The sequence below is a fragment of the Vipera ursinii genome, assembly GCF_947247035.1.
Source record: "Vipera ursinii genome assembly, chromosome: 2".
Lineage (NCBI taxonomy): Eukaryota > Metazoa > Chordata > Lepidosauria > Squamata > Viperidae > Vipera > Vipera ursinii.
The window spans coordinates 112,207,074-112,227,459 of NC_139513.1; the positions used below are offsets into that span (position 1 = coordinate 112,207,074).

Sequence of the window (20,386 nt, forward strand, 5' to 3'; positions counted from 1 at the left end):
AAAATATCCCCGATAGCATTTAGAGTCTTTTTCAAATCCCAAACTAAAATCTTTTTTTAAGTTCTTTTTTTGCAAATCAAACAAAATGACAGATTCCAATAAGAGTAGGAAATTTTTGAGTCGCCAAGTTCCAGACAGAAAATAAATATCCACTTGTAATAAGTTGATTTTTTCAAAGCTTTGTTTCCTAATGCCACCATTTTAGAGGGTGGGAAAAAAATTCCCTTCCCTCTCTCCTCGGCAGGGAATAAATTTTCAAGAAGCTTTTAACAGGAAAAATACTTGGGATGCAGAGAAGATAAAATCTCACCCAATTTCTTCACATTGCTTTCAAAGTGCTTGTTAGTAAGTTTGACCTCGGTTGTCAGCAGCTTAATGATGGGCCATAAATGGCCAATCTTTTCCCTATCAGTTCGAAGAGCTGCCTGGGATCAAATGGGAGGGCTGCCACCCTTCTGTGATCACTCAGGGATCTGCTTCACATTTGTTGCCCCTCCAGGGCAACTTTCGACCCTTTTCAGGGTCCCCCGGTGGGAGAAAACCAGATGGTGGAGGGAACAATCTCCCCACATGTCTACCAGCACTGCAATCGAAAACTGGAAGCATACTCAATGGATTCAAGACTGATTATAGTTGCTACTTAAGAGTGGATTGCCTATAAACATAAACTTTGTATGGATAAATATAAAGGTAGACATTTATACAAAGTACAGTTGATTAAAAAAGCATGATTGTCACAAGTATTAGAAATATATATGTATATACATAATATGCGTGTGTGATTATATGTGTGTATGTGTATCTACTAGAAAATGATATTGAAAAAATGATAATTGTTTATTGTTTTAAAAAAGTAGTATAATAGGAACTGTGGTGGTATAGTGGTTATGGAATGCAGTACTGCAGTCTGCTGACTGCCAGGAGTTTGTGTTGTGATTCAGGGTCAGCCTGTGGGTTCGGCAGTTGGGTCGGATGACTCAGAGGAGGAGGAGGGGGGTGTTGAAGACCTTGCTGAGGGGGTTGAAGATCTTGCTGATGAGAGCCCTCAGCCAGGCCCCTCCCACTTGGTCACCACGGAGACCCAGCTGTGTGAGCCTGACAGCATGGATGAAGATGACCCACAGCTGGCCCTGTTCAAGGACGCCCGATGCAGGAGGCAGTCAATTAGGAGTAAACAGAGGAAGGCAGTGGGGCTTCTCGGAAGAAGGCAGAGAAAAGCCACGCCCTGAACTCTATATAAGGGGAATGTGTGGGGAGGGCTGGTTTGCTGAAGGCAACCGCTTGGATAGTTCGTGTTTCTTAAAGCTCCTGTTTCTTGGTTCGTGTCTTGTTTGTTTTTGTAGCTATAAATTTGGCAGGCGTAATTCCAGCCTCTTGCCGTTTGTAAAGGGGTTGTCCCTGCCTTTTCTGCAGGGCCGGTAGCAGGCTGGTACAGAACAGTTTGATCCTCAGCGGTTCAAGGTTGACTCAGCCTTCCATCCTTCCAAGGTCGGTAAAATGAGGATTCAGATTGTTGGGGGCAATATGCTGACTCTGTAAACCGCTTAGAGAGGGTTGTAAAAGCACTGTGAAGCGATATATAAGTTTTAGTGCAATTGCTATATTCCATACCTTATTTTTTCTGTGCTGTATTTTTTTCACCTATTTTTAAAGCCTTTGTTATGTATTTCTTGATAATGTATGTAATTTTATTCTTTGTTTCTTTTGCTTTTTTCTTTTTCTGTTACTTTAAAAGCAATTGCATTTTACATAAACCCATACGATTAGCCACATCCCACAAACTAGTAGACACCTGCAATGTTCTGGAATCTAGTTGTACTGTATTTATGGATGTTAAGAATTCTTGGAATTTTCCTTGAACATTTTGAGTGTTTCTCTGTGATAATTTAAAATGTACTTCAAACACGCTTGGGAATAATTTCACTCCAATGTGGGTCATCAACTAATTAACTAGGTTTTCATTTAATTCTACCTTTAGCTCATTGGACAGTATGGTCCTATCTTTACCATCTGGATTGGATCAAAACCTTTGATTGTGCTCTGTGGATATGAGATGATAAAAGATGCTTTGATAGATCATGCAGAAGAATTTAGTGGACGTATTATTGTGCCCACCATTGAGCGAACATTCCATAACCATGGTTGGTACTTTTGCACTTCCTTACTTTCTCTTCTTTTTCTTTGCAAGCTGCTACATGCATTTTAAATTATGCTAAAGAGATCTAGAAATTATCCTAGATAGATCTAGAAAGCTTCACTTGAAAGATGATTTTGGTCACAGTTGTAGAAGAGAGAATAAAACTGTATCATCTTTTCTGTTATTGGTCCATTATGAAGTATGTAAGTACACACACACACACACACACACTAACACACACACACACACACACACACACACAGAGACACAGACAGAGAGAGAGAGAGAGAATGAGAGGAAAGGAAAGGAGCAAGGAAAGGAAAGGGAAGGAAGGAAAGAAAAAAAGAGAAAGAAAGAAAGAAAAGAAAGAAAATGAAAGAAAGAAAAAAAGAAAGAGAGAAAGAGAAATCACACTCTCATTTCTACATTGTCCCTTTGGAAAGAGACCCAGAAATACTTTTTCAAATAAAACTTTTTCAGCTGATGCCATCTGGGCTATTGCTGAAAATTAATTTCATATACCTTCAAAAGGAAATATCTTCTCTTAGCCAATGAGTGTCTCTATTGTACAAAAACAGTCACATGTTGAAGTGAATCTATTTTTTCCCTGCTTCCTGAAAATTGCAGCGACAGTATAGAACTGTCTCTATGTTCAATATACATCATATATTTTTGTCTGTATCACAATGGCAGAAACTTGTGTCATGATTTTCATAACCTTACTTATTCTCCTTTTGATATGACAGCAGTCAGGATTGGGGCCCTGAGTGTGTGAAGGCTCTCATCTCCCAGTTACACTAATGACTAAGAAAATGTATTTTTCACAGCTACTACCTATTTTAAATCTCATAATTGTTCTTGGAATTGTGTTAAAAATAAACACAATTCCAATAACAATTATAAAATACATAGTAGCTGAGAAAAATACATTTTCTTTAATATTGCCCAGAGTAAATTTTTCAGATAGGTAGCTACATAAATTGAAAATGAATGAATAAATAAATGGAAGCTGTATTGGCCAATTAGTATTCAAGCTGCCAGTTGTACTTCTGAAAAGTGGGAGATTTTGTGACCCACAATATATTACAATGCAGTGAGCTGTTTTAGCTATCAGCAGGACAAACATGTGAAGGAGAAAAGTACTTGTAACCATTGTTTATATTGAAACATGCTACTTCTCAAAAGCTGAAAACTGACATCATGCTCTTTCCCCTGTTTCTTTGGTTTCAGGTCTGGCCACTTCTAATGAGAGACATTGGAAGGATAGGAGACATTTCATGCTATCTACCTTGAGGAATTTTGGGATGGGAAAGAAACAAATGTCTGAAAGAGTGCAGGAGGAAGCCTTTTGTCTAGTGGAGGAAGTAGGCAGCTTGCAAGGTACTACAAAAAGCCCCAAACACTTATCTTGCAGAAGAATAATTTCATTTGTAAAAAGAAGCTGAGAGAGGTTTTGTATCATGTAAGATTACAGGAAAATTAGATTCTAAGTTGAAACTCAAATACCTTTGCATTTTATTGTGCACAAAATAAAGAAAAAGAAACAGAGGCAGTGACAAGCCCCCCTCCTCCCCTACTGTGTTTTTTTCACACTGGAGTTCAGGAGTACAGATACAGATACATGTAGGCAATATATAAAACTTTTGCCGGTTTCAGATCGCACCACGGCCAGGTGTGTGAGGAAATCATTCCTTGAGTTGCCTGGATTTCTTCGCTGAGGGACCCCTGTAAAGGGGTCAAAAGTCACCCTGGAGGGGTGACGAGCGGGGGGAGGTCTCTCCGGGCAGCGGTAGAAGGCAGCTGTCAAGTTTCTGACGTATGGGCTTTTCAAGTGACTCTGAGGCATTGTTTACCTTAAAAGTCCTTTATTAGCCTAATACACCGGCAAATTCTTGTTCGAAAGAAGCTGGAATCTGAAATCTCCGCCCCTTGCACAATATATTAAAAGACAATTGTCCACCTTTCTAATTTTGTCATTAATCATGTTCTCCAATTAATTTAAAGAATCACTTTCCCTTCCATTAGAAGACCCGCCAAAGCCTCATCTTCTTAGAGAGAGAAATAGCCTTGAAAGTACATTCCTACTCATTCCCCCTCCTAACCTTAAACTAAAGCAATATACTAGTCTTAAAGCAATACACAAGTTTAACATATGAACCTGCTACTTCTTCATCTCTTGCCAAGCAATAACATTAGATGTTAGCAGCCTTGACATCCGGTCCCCCTTAGAAAAAGGACAGATCCTGTACAAGTTAGCAACTGGATTTTGGTTTGTTGGGGTGTTTCTCATAAAACCTCTTGATAAGTTTGTCACCTTTCACATCAGTAGATTTCACCCAAATGGCTTCAGACAATGGGTATCCCTTCCATTGTACTAGGTATTGCAATTTTCGCTTAAAGATTCTAGAGTCAAGAAAATATTTCACTTCATAATGGGTCTAACCTGCTACCACAAGGGGTCCAAGTGCTTTCTTAGGGGGAGGTATTAAAGTGGAGGTTCGAAAAGGTTTCAGCAAGCTACAATGGAACACTGGGTGAATTTTCCCCCAAAGTCTGGGTAGTTTCAATTTTACTGTGACCGGCTTGATGATTTTCACAATGGGGAAAGGCCCCAAGAGTTTCGGTCCCAATTTCTTATTGGGTAGTTTAAGGCATAAATATTTGGTCAACAAATAGACCTTTTCCCCAACTTGGAAGGTTCTTTGGGGAGCTCTCTTTTTGTCAGCTTGCTTTTTGTAGGTCTCAAAAGTCTTTTTTAAGGCCAACTTTGTCTTTTTCCAAACTTCTTCCCAACCCCTCACCCAATGATCAAGAGAGTCTGGGAAGTGGAGGGTAACTGAGGGTATTCCGGTATGGGGTTGAATTCTTTCCCTGTGGCTACACAGAAAGTAGTGTAGGCGGTGGTGCTACGTACTGAATTATTGTAAGCCACCTCTGCAAAAGGGAGGAGGTCGGTCCAGTTTGTTTGTTGGTAAGAGACGTAGCATCTAAGGTATTGTTCCACCATTTAGTTGGCGGATTCTGCTGCTCCATTAGTACCTGGGTGAAAAGCAGTTGATAGGCCTTGAGATAATCCAATTAATTTAAGAAAGTTTCTCCAAAGTTTCGCTGTGAACTGCGCCCCTCTGTCCAAAATTATTTGCTTAGGGGTGCCATGTAGTTGTCGGGCCTCGGGAGCCCGACACTTGAGGGGGGGCCCCTCCACCCCCCCGGCACCCCCTGCCTTCCTGCTGCCGAACTCACCAGGCTCCATGGCGGCCCGGAAAGCTCCGGGGGCCGCGCCGCCACTTCCACCACTTCCAGACGCACCGCGGCTGCCGTCCTCGCCCGGCGGCGCGTCTGCACACGGCTCCCCGGCTCGGAAGGCTCCGGGACCTGCGCCACCACTTCTGCCGCCTCCGGTCGCGCCGCGGCTGCTGTCCTCGCCCGGCGGCGCATCTGCACACGGCTCCCCGGCTCGAAAGGCTCCAGGGCCCACGCCGCCACTTCTGCCGCCTCCAGACGCGCCGCGGCTGCTGTCCTCGCCCGGCGGCGCGTCTCCGCAGGGCTCCTCAGCTCGAAAAGCTCCGAGGCCCGCGCCGCCGTTTCAGCCGCCTCCAGACGCGCCGCGGCTGCCGTTCCCCCCTGGTGGCGTGTCTGCGCAAGGTTCCCCGGCCAGCGGCATGCCCGGTAGAGGCTCGGATCAACTCAGCGTCTCAGCGGCCTGGGAGGCTTCGAGAGCTTCGGCCTCGCAGCGGAATGCTTCGGAGACTCCGCCGTTGCGGCTGTCTCCTCTGGCCGACGCCATGCCTGCGCAGGACTGTGTAATTCGGGAGCTGGCAAAGCCGTTAGGGGACGGGTCCCTCCCCGCCGTGGTGACCAGGTGGCTGGGGGCCTCGAGCGTGGACGACGACAGGGGGGTTTGGAGTTGGGCGCGGCAGGGAGTGGGTGAGGGGGAGGAGCAGGGTGGCGGCAACACATGGGAGGGGGCTTACCTGACCCGGCGACGGGCGAGGGGCCTTGTAGGGGAGGGGTGGGGAAGTTATAGGGAATGGGAGGGCGTGGGCGTGTTTGGGTGGAGTATGGGTGGGGTTTTCGGGTGTGTATATAGTAGTGTTGGCTGCAGGTAGCGGCCAACGCTGGCTTTGTTTCTTGTTGCGGCTGTTGCCCTGAAGAATAAAGTGCTTCTAGACCGCAGCGGAAGTCTCTCGTTCCTGTGTCCGGCACCCTGCCCTGCTTGCCGCAGGACGAGTTTTGACAGTAGTCAATAGATATGTTTTAGGAACAACTTAGTCAGGTGTTGAGCCAATGGAAGTCCTTTGCAGGTGATAAAATGAGCCTGTTTTGAAAATAGGTCTATCACAGTCCAAATGTCAGTATTTCCTCTACTGTCGGGTAGGTCTACTATAAAGTCCATAGCTATTTCTTCCCATGGTTGAGAAGGTTTGGCCACCGGTTGCAGTAACTCACGGGTCTTTCCTGGGATTTTTTTCATGGTGGCACATACAGTACAGCTCTTGACATAGTTTTCTACATCTCATTTTAGTCCCGGCCACCAAAATTGCCAGCGAGTGAGATGTAGAGTTTTTAGACATCCAAAATGTCCAGCCTGTTTGACATCATGGATGTGTTTGAGGGCATTAAGATGAAGAGCTTCAGGCAAGTACAGTTTTCCCCCCCTTGTAAGCCAGACCACCCCTACATGTTAGGGATGTCTGATTGTCTTTAAACCATTGATCAGTGAGGAGTTCTCACTTTATTTTCTTTACCCCAGGGTCATCAGGATTAGGGGTCCTGCAAGGTATAAGTTGGGCCGCAGTTTGTGGACCGGAGATAATTGCCTCATGAACTTCTTCACGTTTGCTTTTGTACTGTGGCAATCAGGAGAGCGCATCAGCTAGGAAGTTTTTTTCTTCCTGGTATGTACTTTAGAGTAAAGTTAAAACAGTTGGAGTACTGTGCCCATCATACTTGTTTTGGGGACAATTTACGGGGAGTTTTTAGTGCCTCTAAATTTTTGTGATCTGTCCATACTTCAAAAGGCACCTTGCTCCCTTCTAAGTAGTGCTGCCAGTTTAATAGCCCCCACCTAATAGCAAAGGCTTCCTTTTCCCAGACTGTCCATCTCCTCTCGCTTTCAGTAAATTTCTTAGAGGTGTAAGCACAAGGTTGCAGGACCCCACTTTTATTCTTTTGCAATAACACCACTCCGACTGCCACATCGCTTGTGTCTGCCTGAATTATGAAGGGCTCCCCTGGGTGGCCCAGTTGGACTTTTCTCTTGATGGCTGCTGTGTGAGTTTCTTCCTCGTTGTTGGATCTAGTCTACTCTGCTGTTGCGGGTAAGGAACTGGGCAGTTTGCTGCTCAATGTCCCTGCTGTCCACATTGAAAGCACTTGATTGGCGGACTTGTAGGTGGTCTAGGTCTTTCAGCAGTAGCAGTCGTTGGGGGTTTTCAGGGGTAGTGGTAGCCATCTGGATCCTGGTTTTGGCACAGCTTCAGGTGGGGGAGGCTTTTTATAGTGGGAGAGCTGGACATCTAATTTCACCACTGCCTGGTACCATTCATGCAGCTGGTCAGGTACAGCTCGGTAGATACATGCCTGAGAAAAGTGATTGTCTAACCCTTCTCTAAAAAGATGAATCATTGATTGCTCAGGCCATCTCTCTATCCAACCTTCCATCTTTCGAAACTCCCGCATGTACTCTAGGGCAGGCCGGCCAGCTTGTTTTATCTTATGGATTTGTTCTTATATTTTGAGGGCAATGGATGGGTCCTCAAAGCTTTCCCTCAGCCCCAGGAGGAAAAGGTGGGGGTCCTCCAATTCAGGGGCCTGCTCATTATATAAATTGTTCAACCATTCAGATGCTTCTCCCTCTAGGTTGGATGCAATCACATCGACCATTGCACCCCAGCGATTCAAGTGAGAGCATACTTGGTTGAGGAAAAAAAATCAGTTTCTCTGGGTCCCCATCAAAGGTTGCTCTGAATGGTGGGCTCATCATTGCTTGCTGGGACCCCCATTGCTGCTGTCCCCCACTTGGTTGTTGGATCAACAGTTGCTGGAGCCCCCACTGCTGCTGGCCCCCTCCTGGTTGTTGATTCACCAGCTGCCAGGGCCCCCACTGCTGTTGTGTCTCCAGTGGCTGCTGGCCCCATTCTGGTTGCTGATTTAATGGCTGCCAGGACCCCCCTGCTGCTGGCCCCTCTGGTCCTGCTGTACATTCAGGGATTGCACATTGGGTCCTGCTGCAGCCACCCTTGCTATTGTCCTCCCACCAGCTCCTGATCTCCAGTTTTTTGTACCACCCCCAGCTGTTGCAAGGCTTCTATTAGCTGGGGCAAGCTCAGAGGTTGTTGGTATTTCACGTGTGGGGGCTTCCCAACCTCCCATTGCTGCAGAGGCCCCAGGCTGGGGTCCTCTGTCTCTATGGTTCTGGAGGGCTTGGCAGGGGACTCCTGGGTCTGGCAAGCAGTCTGATCTGCAGACAGGATTTTCCACTCACCTGAGTATTCAATCTCAACTGGCCTGGCTGCTCCGAGGCTCCTGGAGTCTCTGCCGGGCTTAATCCACTCTGACGACCAGACAAATTCTCCTGGTTGTTTGGGTCTAGCTCCCAGCTGGGAGGATTGCTGAAACTCTTTCCCTGCCAGCTTCTTCACTGGCCCTTCCCCCACTGGGGTGGCTGGTGGTGCTGGAGAGCTGGCTTCAGGCAATTTTACTCCCTCCATTATGGGATCTTCCTCAACTCTTTGCCAGACTGCCTCCGAAGCTTGGAGACAGTGACGGGAGGTCGGGACTCCCTAATTAGTTTAAAAAGTAGTGTGGATTCCAGCTTGATGTCAGGTTTCTGACATATGGGCTTTTCAAGTGACTCTGAGGCATTGTTTAACTTAAAAGTCCTTTATTAGCCTAATATACCAGCAAATGCTTGCTCGAAAGAAGCTGGAATCTGAAATCTCCACCCCTTGCACAATATATTAAAACACAATTCTCCACCTTTCTAATTTTGTCATTAATCTTATTCTCCAATTAATTTAAAGAATCACTTTCCCTTCCATTAGAAGACCCGCCAAAGCCTTATCTTCTTAGAGAGAAATAGCCTTGAAAGTGCATTCCTACTCATTCCGCCTCCTAACCTTAAACTAAAGCAATACACTAGTCTTAAAGCAATACACAAGTTTAACATATGAAACGGCTACTTCTTCATCTCTTGTCAAGCAATAACATTAGATGTTAGCAGCGTTGACAGTGGTGGCCCACCCGTTGGCTTGGAGCAATACTCTGAACCGATGAAGCTAAAAGCTTTTCGAATTTGTTTCCCCTTGCAAGGAGAGAGGGAAGGGACTTTCCCCCCCACCCTCCTTAATGGCAGGCTCTGTCTAAATTGGGAGAGAAAAGAAAAAGCCTTGAACTAAATAATACTGATTAATTGGACTTACTGCCTTTCTACTTTTGGCCTAAAGTTCCTATATTTACAGAAATGGACTATTCTACCTATTAGTCTAAAAAAGGGGACAAAAAAAAGAAATAAGTAAAAAGACTCTGTCTGAAAAGGATTTGAAGTACTCTGGGGACATCTAGTGGTCGCGCCTGATATAGCACGTGAATATTACTGGCAAACAAGCTTGCTTACATTTTGGACTGACTTTGGCATTAAGATAAAAACCTGAAACAGCTGGAGATGAATCTGCCTTAGCCTTGTGGAGGTGGACACTTACTGACTTTTGTTTGAAAATTAGCCTCCACTAAGGACTATTTATAATTACTACAAAATGAAGAAGGATCAGCCACAAACATTGCTTGATTATAACCTTATACTTGAAACAATCTATAGTCACTGAGATGTCTATCTCCAGATTAAAAAATTTACGTGCCAACTTTAATTCACAAACTGAAATCCAGACTGCAACTAAAGAACTTACACTTCAGAATATAATAAAATTGGAAGATAAAATTGAGACAGAGGAATATAAGCAACAACAAGGTACTGAAAAAACTAATATTCAAAACTTGACTTTACTCAAAGAACCTACAATTTTAAAAGTAAAAGGAACTACTACTAAGACAGACAATTCTAAAGACCAACAACAAACTAGGAAAAAACTTAATACTCAACTTTTTACCCTTTCTAAAGAGCTTATAACTTCAGAAGTATACTACATGAAAGATAGTGATGCCAACATAGAGGACGCCGAAGACCAACAAAGAAAATCCTGTGGAAAGCTTGGACAGTCAACTACTAACTATAAAACTGGATAAGATTTTCTACTCAAAACAGAGCAACCCACATAGAATTAGAATCCAGATGGAACAGCAGACAGAGAGCAAATAAAGAGTGGAATCAACATGGCAACATTATAACAACTATGAATGGTTTAACCTTTGTACATTGTTGATGGTTGGGTGGCCTCTGGTGCAAATAATATGCATGAGAGCGAATGAAGACTTACTTGGCAATTTAAAGCCCTTGGTCTGGAAATCCGACTGGCAAAAAAAACAAAACCCCTAGAGTTAGATTCCAAAAATGAATTAAAGGGGAGTTAAAGCACATTATGAATTTGGTTAATTTTATAATGGATAATTTTAGTTAGAATATGATTATTATATTTATGACCCTGTATTAAGCTCTGGGAAGTGGGGGGAGGGGGGTTGGGGTGGGTGGGTTTTGGGGATGTTTTGTAAAAAAAAATTTTTTTGTAAAACTCTTTAATAAAAAAAAAAGAATTCCTAGAGAATTATTATAGGTCATTTTGTTAGTAATTAGTGACTTATTAGGATCTGACATAGAAAATGTTCATGAGATAGAATTAGAATGTGTTTAAGTACTTATTGGGCTTATTCCAAATATTATAAATTTATATATTGACATAATGGAAATTTGGCTTATGGATCCTACGTTTGATGTTAAAATTTTGGTTATGTACCGTATAAGTAGAAGTAAACTGATAAATATAGGTTGTCCAATTGGTAACTTCTGATGTATTAGGATATGAAATAAACAATGTTTATTAGGTAGAAGCTAGCTACTTAACTATTGGGTGTATGTTAGATGATACAATCTTTGATGTAATAAAATAAGGGATTTTTGGGTTCTGAATACTATTTGGGATGTTAAAGGTTAAACTTGGACACTATAATTAACATCAAAATTAGATAAAATTTAATAACAGAATATAGATATACTTCACTGAAATTGGATTGACAAAATTTTTATTTAATTGAAGTTTATAAAAATTATTTCCCGTTCAAAAGCCTAACAGTCCATGGATAAAAGCTGTTTTTCAGCCTGTTGGTGCGGCTGGCTATATTCCTATATCTCCTACCTGATGGTAGGAGAGTAAAGAGATATATAGGTTGTAAATTGAAAAACTAATAAAACTTTTTTTTTGAAGGAAATACATAAAACTTTCAAGCTGTTTCCCACACTTTTCTACCCATTATCTGCTCTTGGCTTCATAAAATTACAAGGATACTGAGAAGTAGTGAAATTTTAGTGTGGCTGCAGCAACTGATCAGAAATACTATTGTTTAATGGGGTAATTATGGATTTTTAATCAGGGATATTTTTAACCAGGTTTAGTATCAATGCTAAATTACCCATCAGGTAAATTCAGCAGCCAGCAAAACACTTTATGGCTAAATGAGATAGGTAAGCTAAGGTAGGTAAAGAAAACATGGATGAGAATATTCTGCATGAGGGATGAAGATCTGTAGGCGATGTAGACTTAAAAAGCTACAAATAAAATTCACTCAGGGAATTATATTACTTTTGAAAACCATCTTCAGTGGAGTCTAGGGAAGGAGATAGGAAAAGAAATAAAAACTAAGAGTGTGGCACTGTTTTTTAAAAAGTGTTGGCTAGATTAGAAGGAGAGGGATATGGAAAGAACAAAAGCTTGGTTAAAACTGGGAAAAGAAGCAGAAAATTAAAAAAAGGTAAAGAAGAATTAAGTTGGTCAAGGGAAGGGAACAAAATAAAAGAAACCAGCTATGAGCAGAAAAATGCAGAGTGAGGAGCCCCAGACAGTGAGAAAAACTTGTAGACAGCAGAATCCAGCAATACGATGGTGGAAACATAATGTAGGCTTTCATGTATTTAATCTATACAGTGGTACCTTGGTATTCATTGTTAATTGGCTCTAGGAGGCATGATGAGTACCAAAAATGAACAGTGTTTCCCATAATGAATAATGTAGTCAGTCACAAAGCAGCTGACAGCAAGTTCTAGCTTGTGTGTTGACTACCAAACAAACAATGAGTACTGGGACAAAATTTTCACATCAAAATGTGTTGAGTACCAAATTTGATGAGTTTCAAAGTTGAGTACCAAAGTACCATGGTATCAGACACCACTGTCAGCTGTTTGGTCATTGTTTGGCAGAGATTGTGTAGGTGTGGGAGACCTACCTTAGTAACTTGTGATCTTCCCTCCAAGCTTCCCAGGAAGGAAGAAGTCCAAACTCAGTGCTGCATTCCTGCCATCAGCCATGATCATATGATCCCCATTGACTTTCTCCTTGCAACCTTTTCAGGCTTCCCCATTGACCTGTGGGGAAGTGTCAGAGTACATTGTAAATGAGGATCATGTGACTGCAACAGCACAGAAGCAGCAGCAACATAGCATTGCTGAAATGGCAAGAACTTTCCTAAATTCTATCCCCACAGGAGCAGTGTGTCCTCTAGGTTAGCCCCACTTTAAGGCAGAGCCCCCTGTTTTGGGCACCAGGGACCAATTCCAAGGAGAGAGGTTTTTCCACAGACTGCAAGGGGCATGGTTTCATGTGCTGCCTGCATCCCATGGATGGGGCTTTAGTTGTTTATGCGGCCCGGTTGCTGGCATGCTGCGGCCCAGTGCTGATCCATGGACCAGAGGTTGGGGACTCTGAATTTAAGGTATCTCAGTTGAATGTGTTTTGCCTATGATACACTATCCAGCTGAAGTTAAAGACAAGAGTTTTAGATTATATAGATTTTCATATATTTTAACATATTTAATGGATTCCAGAGTAATTACCCATCTGGACCACTTCATTCTAGAAAGATCATGATTATTATTCTCGGTTTGTAATGAGATTTGTGGAAAGAAAGCACAGCATTTTCTGAAACCACTCATAAATATTTGTGACCTTTCTTGCAGGGCAGCCTTTTGAACCCAAAAGAAAATGTACAAGTGCTGTTGCTAATGTAATCTGTGCAGTTGTCTTCGGCAATCGATTTCATTACAAAGATCAAACGTTCATGGAGAACCAAAAGACTGTGGAATCTCTATTAAAACTCTTGAGTAATTTCACAGGAATGGTATGTTACTCATCTACTCTGCACCTCCTATCTTGAAACCTCATTTTTACTAGCAGGGATGCAAATGCTGAAGGCAAAAATGTGAACACTAGATGTAATGAACTGCAGATTTGGAAAGCTAAATCTAGTCATCCAGAGAGGCTGAGCCACCCAAATATCAGTTGATTTCCAGTTCACCTCTCATAGCTGGATTTATTTCCTATGGGCCATTTTCTTCCCTGAGCATTAGAGCCATAATTCCTTTGGACTTTAGCCTGCTTTTTCTAGTACTTACTCATTTCTTAACTTGCCAGGGAGGTCCAAACATGAAATTTCACTGGAACAGTTGATGCCTCTTAATATTTCACTGCTATTTTCTGCATGCTACCTTTGTGATAAATAGCAGTATTCCACACACAAAAAAGAATGTATATTATATATTTTTAAAAAGTGCATGGCACATACATACCAAATAATATTGGTATGTAATAGTAATTTTCATGTTAAATTATTAAGCTCTCTTTCTCTCTCCCCTCAGTTTCTTTCCAGTTAGCTGTTACCTCTGTGCTAATAAACACACTCTCTTTTCTCTATTTCAAAGATTATGAGCAGTTACACTACTATCCATTAATGTGAGAGACTGTGGGTAGGGTAGGAAAATAGTGGGTGAATCAATTGACAGATTATTTTACAAATGGAACTCAGCCCAAGTGAGGAGAGATCTGGGGAAAACCTTTTCAATGAAAGTTTGCTTTAATTAACTAGTGGTAAATATAAATTTCCTATTACCCTTTTCCAAATTCTCTATTTATTTGAGACTACCATTACAGACATTTTTGTGAAATCCAGTTCTTGCATTCTTGGCCTATGGGAACCTTAACAATTAGCAATTTCACTGTAAAAATTAATTTCTGAATGTTTGGAGGATTATGATGCCACCATAACAGTCTAAAAATGTATGCTATTTAACCTGAAATTTGCTACAGGTGTACAATAGTTTTCCAAAAATAATGGAATATTTTCCTGGACAACACACAAAGACTTTTGCTGATATTGACAAGCTCTGTGACTTTATCCATGAAAAAGTGGTACTTCACCAGAAAACACTGGATATTCAGGAGCCCCGTGACTTCATTGATTGCTTCCTTATCAAATTAGAGAAGGTATGTGTGTGTGTTTGTGTGTCTATGTGTATGTATATATTGTGTTTGTGTTTGTTTGTGCATGTGTATATGTGTGTTTGTAAAATTTCTGCATAAATATGAGTACTCGCTGATATGCATCTAACATGAAACCAATTTACCTAATGTGAACCACTATAACATTATGTATTCTCCATATTCTATCTTTGCTCTTCGATTATAACACATTGCTAGTTCTTGGCATATATTCTTCTTCTGGCTATAATTGCTGTTGCTAAAAATAGATACACTATTTTCCAGATAAGCTGAGCATGAGAAATCTCTATTTGGTATTGTTTATGCAGAAATCAAAGTAAAAGGAGACTTCCTTAAAATAATGTTGCTATATTCATAGAAAAGCTAATTTGTTAAAAACATCAGTATGTTTAGAATTTTGTTCTCCATCCTAATTCATTCTTTATAGAATGTTTGTTTAGATTTGTAATAGATCATATGAAGATGATCAAGTGAAATTTCCTGGAATTTATAAGCAATTTTGATTAGTTTCTTGGATATAATATCATAGCTTCTTTGATATGGACAAGATGTTTTCGGGCCCACAGTGCGCATCTTCCTTGAGCCACATAGTCACACCCTCACATCCTCCATGACTCAGGCATATATAACATATATAACATCAAAGTTCCAAAGTTTTTTTCGAAGTCTTTTTCCATTAAATCCATGAGAAAAGTTTCTGGTTTTATTTTTATATTCATTTCAACACTCTTCTGTATTAGGATGGGAATTCTACTCCAATAATTCTTTGCTTTGTCATATGTCCACCCTAAATGATAAAATATCCCTTCTTTACATTTTAATTTTCAACATTCATTTGAAATAAATTTATACATTCTTGACAGTTTGGTGTTAAATACCAGGAATACATCATCTTATAGAAATTTTCTTTTAAATTATAATTTAGTGTAAATTTTAAACCTTTCGTCCACATGTTCTCCCGTTGGTCAAGCATTACATTATATCCAAAATTCCTTATCCACTAAATCATTCAATGCTTTACATGTTCATTTTCCAATAATAATTTATAGAACTTAGCAATAATATGTTCCATCACTACCACACAGTAGGATTTCAAATTCAGTTTTGACAAAGTCAAACCTATAACTCTTTTTATCTAATGTAAATCTTTATTTCAATTGTAAGTATATAAACCAATGGCAAACATGTCCTTCTGATTGTAACTCCTCCTTAGATTGAGGATAAGATCACCAAAATTAAATATATTATTTCACTATAAATCCACCAGTCTGGCTTTGCCATCATTTCTTTTCTAAAAGCGTCCTTCTTGGGACACCCAAAGAAGCATCTTCATAGAAAATCTTGTTTTATATTTATTCTAAACTCTTAAAATGTCACACCTAACAAAGTGATTATTAAAATCAACATTTACTTTAAACTTGTCACACCATAAATAACCGTGTCCCCAAGGTGCTTTTTCAGAAGGCAACTGGGCTTTCTTCGTCTTTCCTTGAAGATGTTTCACTTCTCATCCAAGAAGCTTCTTTAGCTCTGACTGGATGGTGAGGAATGGAAGGATTTATACTCCTTGCAGACAGCTGTTCATTTGCATTCTTTTAAAATGCAGGGAGTATAAATCTTTCCATTTCCCACCATCCAGTCAGAGTTGAAGAAGCTTCTTGGATGAGAAGCGAAACGTCTTTAAAGAAAAATAAGAAGGTCCAGTTGTCTCTTGAAAAAGCATCTTTGGGATAACTATGACCTGGATGACTGAGAATCCATAGACATAAATAACCGTTTCATCCAAATCTTAATTCATGTCCTTCATGAATTAAGTAACCTCTACTTCAAAGGTCCCCAATCTTTTGGGCACCAGGGACTGGTTCCACGGAAAGAGGTTTTTCTGTGGACCGGAGGGTGCATAGTTTTGTGTACTACCTGAATCCCATGGATAGGGCTTTGCTTGTTTGTGTGGACTGGTTGCTGGCATGCCGCAGGCCGGTACCAGTCCACAGACCACGGGTTGGGGACCCCTGCTCTACTTGACCTTCATGATCAAGTAGCCTCTTATTCTAGAGGTTCAACTACTCTTTTAGCCAGATTAAACAGCAAGCATCAAAATAGAGTTTTAAATCTGGTAAACCCAAGCCCCCTCTTTCCTTCGCATCTTCCAGTAATTTATATTTAATTTTTGGTTCTTTCCCTTGCCATATAAACTTAGAAATATCCATCTGGCATTGTTTAAATGGAGTATCAGTTGCAAATATTGGTAACATCTGAAACAAAAAAAATTTTTTTTTGGTAAAACATTCATCTTAATTACAGAAATTCTACCCAATAATATAAAATGCAGTTTATCCCATCTTTTTGATATCATTCCAGAGAAGCAGATAGTTATTTTGAAATATGTTTTGCATTTGTCAGTATAATGCCCAAATATTTCACCTTTTTCTCAACCCTAAAACCAGACTTTTTAGTCAATAAATCACCATCCTATTCTTAATAAACATTGTTGTTTACTGTTTATTTTAAAAGCCGCTAAACCCTCATTTCATTTAATTTCCACATAAAATATTGTATATTATTTTTGGTCTTGCAAAAATATAACCAAATCATCAGCAAATGCACTCAATTTATATACTTTCTTCTTGATGCTTACACCTGTTATTTTCTCATATCTCATACCCAATAACTCTGTCCAAAATTTCCAGCACCAAAATAACCCTTTTGAATTTCACATGAATTGTTTAGATCCCCATTAATAATAATTTGTGTTTGCTGTGACATATAAACTGATTTGACCCCTTGAATAAAATTCAAAGTCCATGTATTCCAAAATTTTAAACATAAAAGCCCAATTTAGGTTGTCAAAGGCCTTCACTGCATTTAAAAATATTAAAGCTGCCTGTTTCTCATTATGATAGTATAAATATTCAATAATGTTCAGAATAGTCTCTAAACTGTCTTTTTAGCAGAAAGCCAGATTAATCTTTAGGAATATATGCCTACATGAACTACTACTAATTCCAACTAGAGTTCTTTATTCTTCCCTTTTTCCTGTTTTTCCCCCCTTCAGGAGCAGAATTCATCCGAGATTATCGACACTCCTGAAAGCCTTGTGCATTCTGTGCTTGAACTGTTTTTTGCTGGGACAGTAAGCACAAGCAATGCTTTGGTCTCCAGTCTAATTGTGATGGCCAAATTGCCACACCTTCAAGGTACAGAAATGAATACAAAAATAGAAAGGTTTCAGATCTTACAATATAATCATCATCATCATCATCATCATCATCCAAAAATGCAGTGGATAAATTTAAATTAATTTAAACTAATTAGAAGGAGGGGAAGGAACCATTATGGAAATGATGTACCATGTCCTTCCCCTTCCCCTTTTCCTTAATAGAGATACAGCAAAGCTGCCAACTGCATTAATTTAATACTAACTTTATGGAATTTCAGTATCTAACCCTCCCCCTAATTAGTTTAAATTAATTTAAATTCATCCACTGCATTTTTGGAGTAGAAATTCTAATCTTCAGATAGCGCATATATGGAAATACTTTATGTTTACTGGCTCTAGGCCTCTTTGGAAGCCACACAGGTACACATACTATAAACAATATAAATCACATCTTAAATTAGAAGAATTGAAATGGTCTCAATGAGAGGAGGGAGGAGGGGTCGGAGGAGGAGGGGGAGGAGGAGGAGAGTCATTTTCCTGTTTAGAAGTATCTTCTCTGTATGTGCTTTGAAAAAACATGCTTCTATCCAAGTGGTAGTTGATTGCAGGTGCTCAGCACATGAAAGTAAAAGGTTGTCAATCTGGTCATAATATGTTTTTCTCACAGCTAAAGTGCAAAAGGAGATTGATGAGGTGGTGGGTACAAATCGCATTCCAAGCATGGAAGACCGTTTGAAGATGCCTTTCACAAATGCTGTTATCCATGAGGTTCAACGTTGTTGGAAAGACAGTCTCGAGACCTTTCCACGGGCAACAACCTGTGACATAAAATTCCATGGTTATAACATTCCCAAGGTGTGGTGATGTAACTATTAGTCAAGATATTCTGGGGAAGAAAAAGCAAGATGTCTGTTATGTATCCAGAGATCCTTCATATTCAAGGCATTTTGAATATTAAACCAAATATCTCTCATTTCCCTCCCTCTTTAGAGAGGGCTCCCCACTGACCTATGTTATTTAAGGCAAGTAAGAACTGAAGATTTTTCTCTGCATAAAGTAGTGCCAATTAATGCCATCTGTTTCTTTATTTTCCTTTAGAACATGGCTGTTGTGCCAGTCCTCCCCTCTGCAAATTATGATCCTCTCCAGTGGGAAACTCCAGAGGAGTTCAATCCAGATCACTTTTTGGATGAAGAGGGCCAGTTCAGGAAAAGAGATGCTTTCATGGCATTCTCAGCAGGTACCATCTTCTGGAACAGATTGGATGCTTTACAAAGCCATATATTTCCCTTATCCATATTCATTTATCAGACACAATTCCAGCAGGTGTACTTCCTAAATAAGTTTTGTTTTCTTCTTTGCTAATGCAGGGAAGCGGTCCTGTCCAGGGGAGGCCTTGGCTCGGATGGAGCTCTTCTTGTTTTTCAGTGCTCTGCTCCAGAAGTTCACCTTCTATCTGGATGTGGACACCAAAGGCATGGATGTAATATCTTTGATTATGGACTTCAAAGATAATCAGTTCCCTTTTTTGCGAGCCATTAAACGTTGAATGCTAATCAAGAGAAGGAAAGAAGTGGAGGATTTTGGGGGGGGGAAATCTCAGCTGCAATTTTTTAGAAGAATTTTGGTATATTGAAGTATTTTGAATGAAACAGATCATCTTTTAAATCTTATTTCTTAGTAGAGCCATATTTGCTACCATAGAATTCTGGGTATTCACAAGAGCTTATGATAGCATGCTGTGTTTAAGAGGAATTTAAGTGGTTTTAAGAGAAGAGATACTCCAGAGGCTTCATTTAGCTTAAGAGAAAAGAATTGATACAACAAAAAATAAATTAACATGAAAAGTGACATGACATGACATGACATGGCGGTGATCTGCGATATTGCATATAATTTGCCATTAAGGCTATGCAGTAGTTGAGAGAGACTGAATCTCCATCAAGAAGCTTCAGAGAACAAAGGATTATGGGAATAGCACCCCTCTGCAGCACCTTAAAGCAGCTATGTCTTTTTTCTAGAATGACACTGGGCCTTCTATCTATAGATGTGAACAGTAGGAGAACAGTTGATGCTTTCAGTACATTTTCTCTGAAAATATACACTTCCAAATGAAATGAAATACAGAGATTTAACTCTATTTCGCTCTTAAATATGCATTCTGTATGTTTGTGTGTATAACTGAACAGACTCCAATAGGTCTCTAAGTTTCCACACAATTTATTAGGAGATATTGATGAGTCCACTTATTGGAGTTCATAGTGACTCAAAGTGAGATTTACTGAATCCCCATGTGTGAAAGAACGTATCCTTGTAGCACAGGTGACATGGAGACTATATTTCCCATGCTTTTATATTGCCCCTATTAGCCAGCAAACCTTTATTTTCTTTTTATTGACTGATTTTAGAAGGAAAAATGAACATGTCTTCACTATTTTTAATCTATTAATCAAGAAGCCTTTTATCACCTGTAATGTTTGCCAGTTTTTTCACTGCAGCAATTAAAACACATAAATGACAGATAATTACAAGAATGAGGCATAGGCATACACATTGAAAATCATTTTGTTTCAATCATTATCATAATTATTGATCAATTGTCTCACTATCTGAGGTCAACCTCCTCAATTTACAATAGTTGGTTTTTTT

The 20,386-nt window shown here is 40.2% G+C and overlaps 1 protein-coding gene across 1 annotated transcript in view; it reads left to right on the forward strand.

The window, feature by feature from the left end:
- LOC310634849 (cytochrome P450 2C5-like) overlaps positions 1 to 19,286 on the forward strand; it is a gene marked incomplete at both ends in the record, with an annotated part of 51,562 nt that extends 32,276 nt beyond the window's left edge. The window contains 8 exons of the mRNA XM_083353386.1: positions 1,979 to 2,141; positions 3,368 to 3,517; positions 13,260 to 13,420; positions 14,386 to 14,562; positions 17,633 to 17,774; positions 18,405 to 18,592; positions 18,836 to 18,977; positions 19,108 to 19,286. Of these exons, the coding sequence (XP_083209512.1) occupies positions 1,979 to 2,141; positions 3,368 to 3,517; positions 13,260 to 13,420; positions 14,386 to 14,562; positions 17,633 to 17,774; positions 18,405 to 18,592; positions 18,836 to 18,977; positions 19,108 to 19,286 (1,302 nt within the window). The remainder of the gene's footprint in view (positions 1 to 1,978; positions 2,142 to 3,367; positions 3,518 to 13,259; positions 13,421 to 14,385; positions 14,563 to 17,632; positions 17,775 to 18,404; positions 18,593 to 18,835; positions 18,978 to 19,107) is intronic.
- Between the last annotated feature and the right edge of the window lie 1,100 nt (positions 19,287 to 20,386).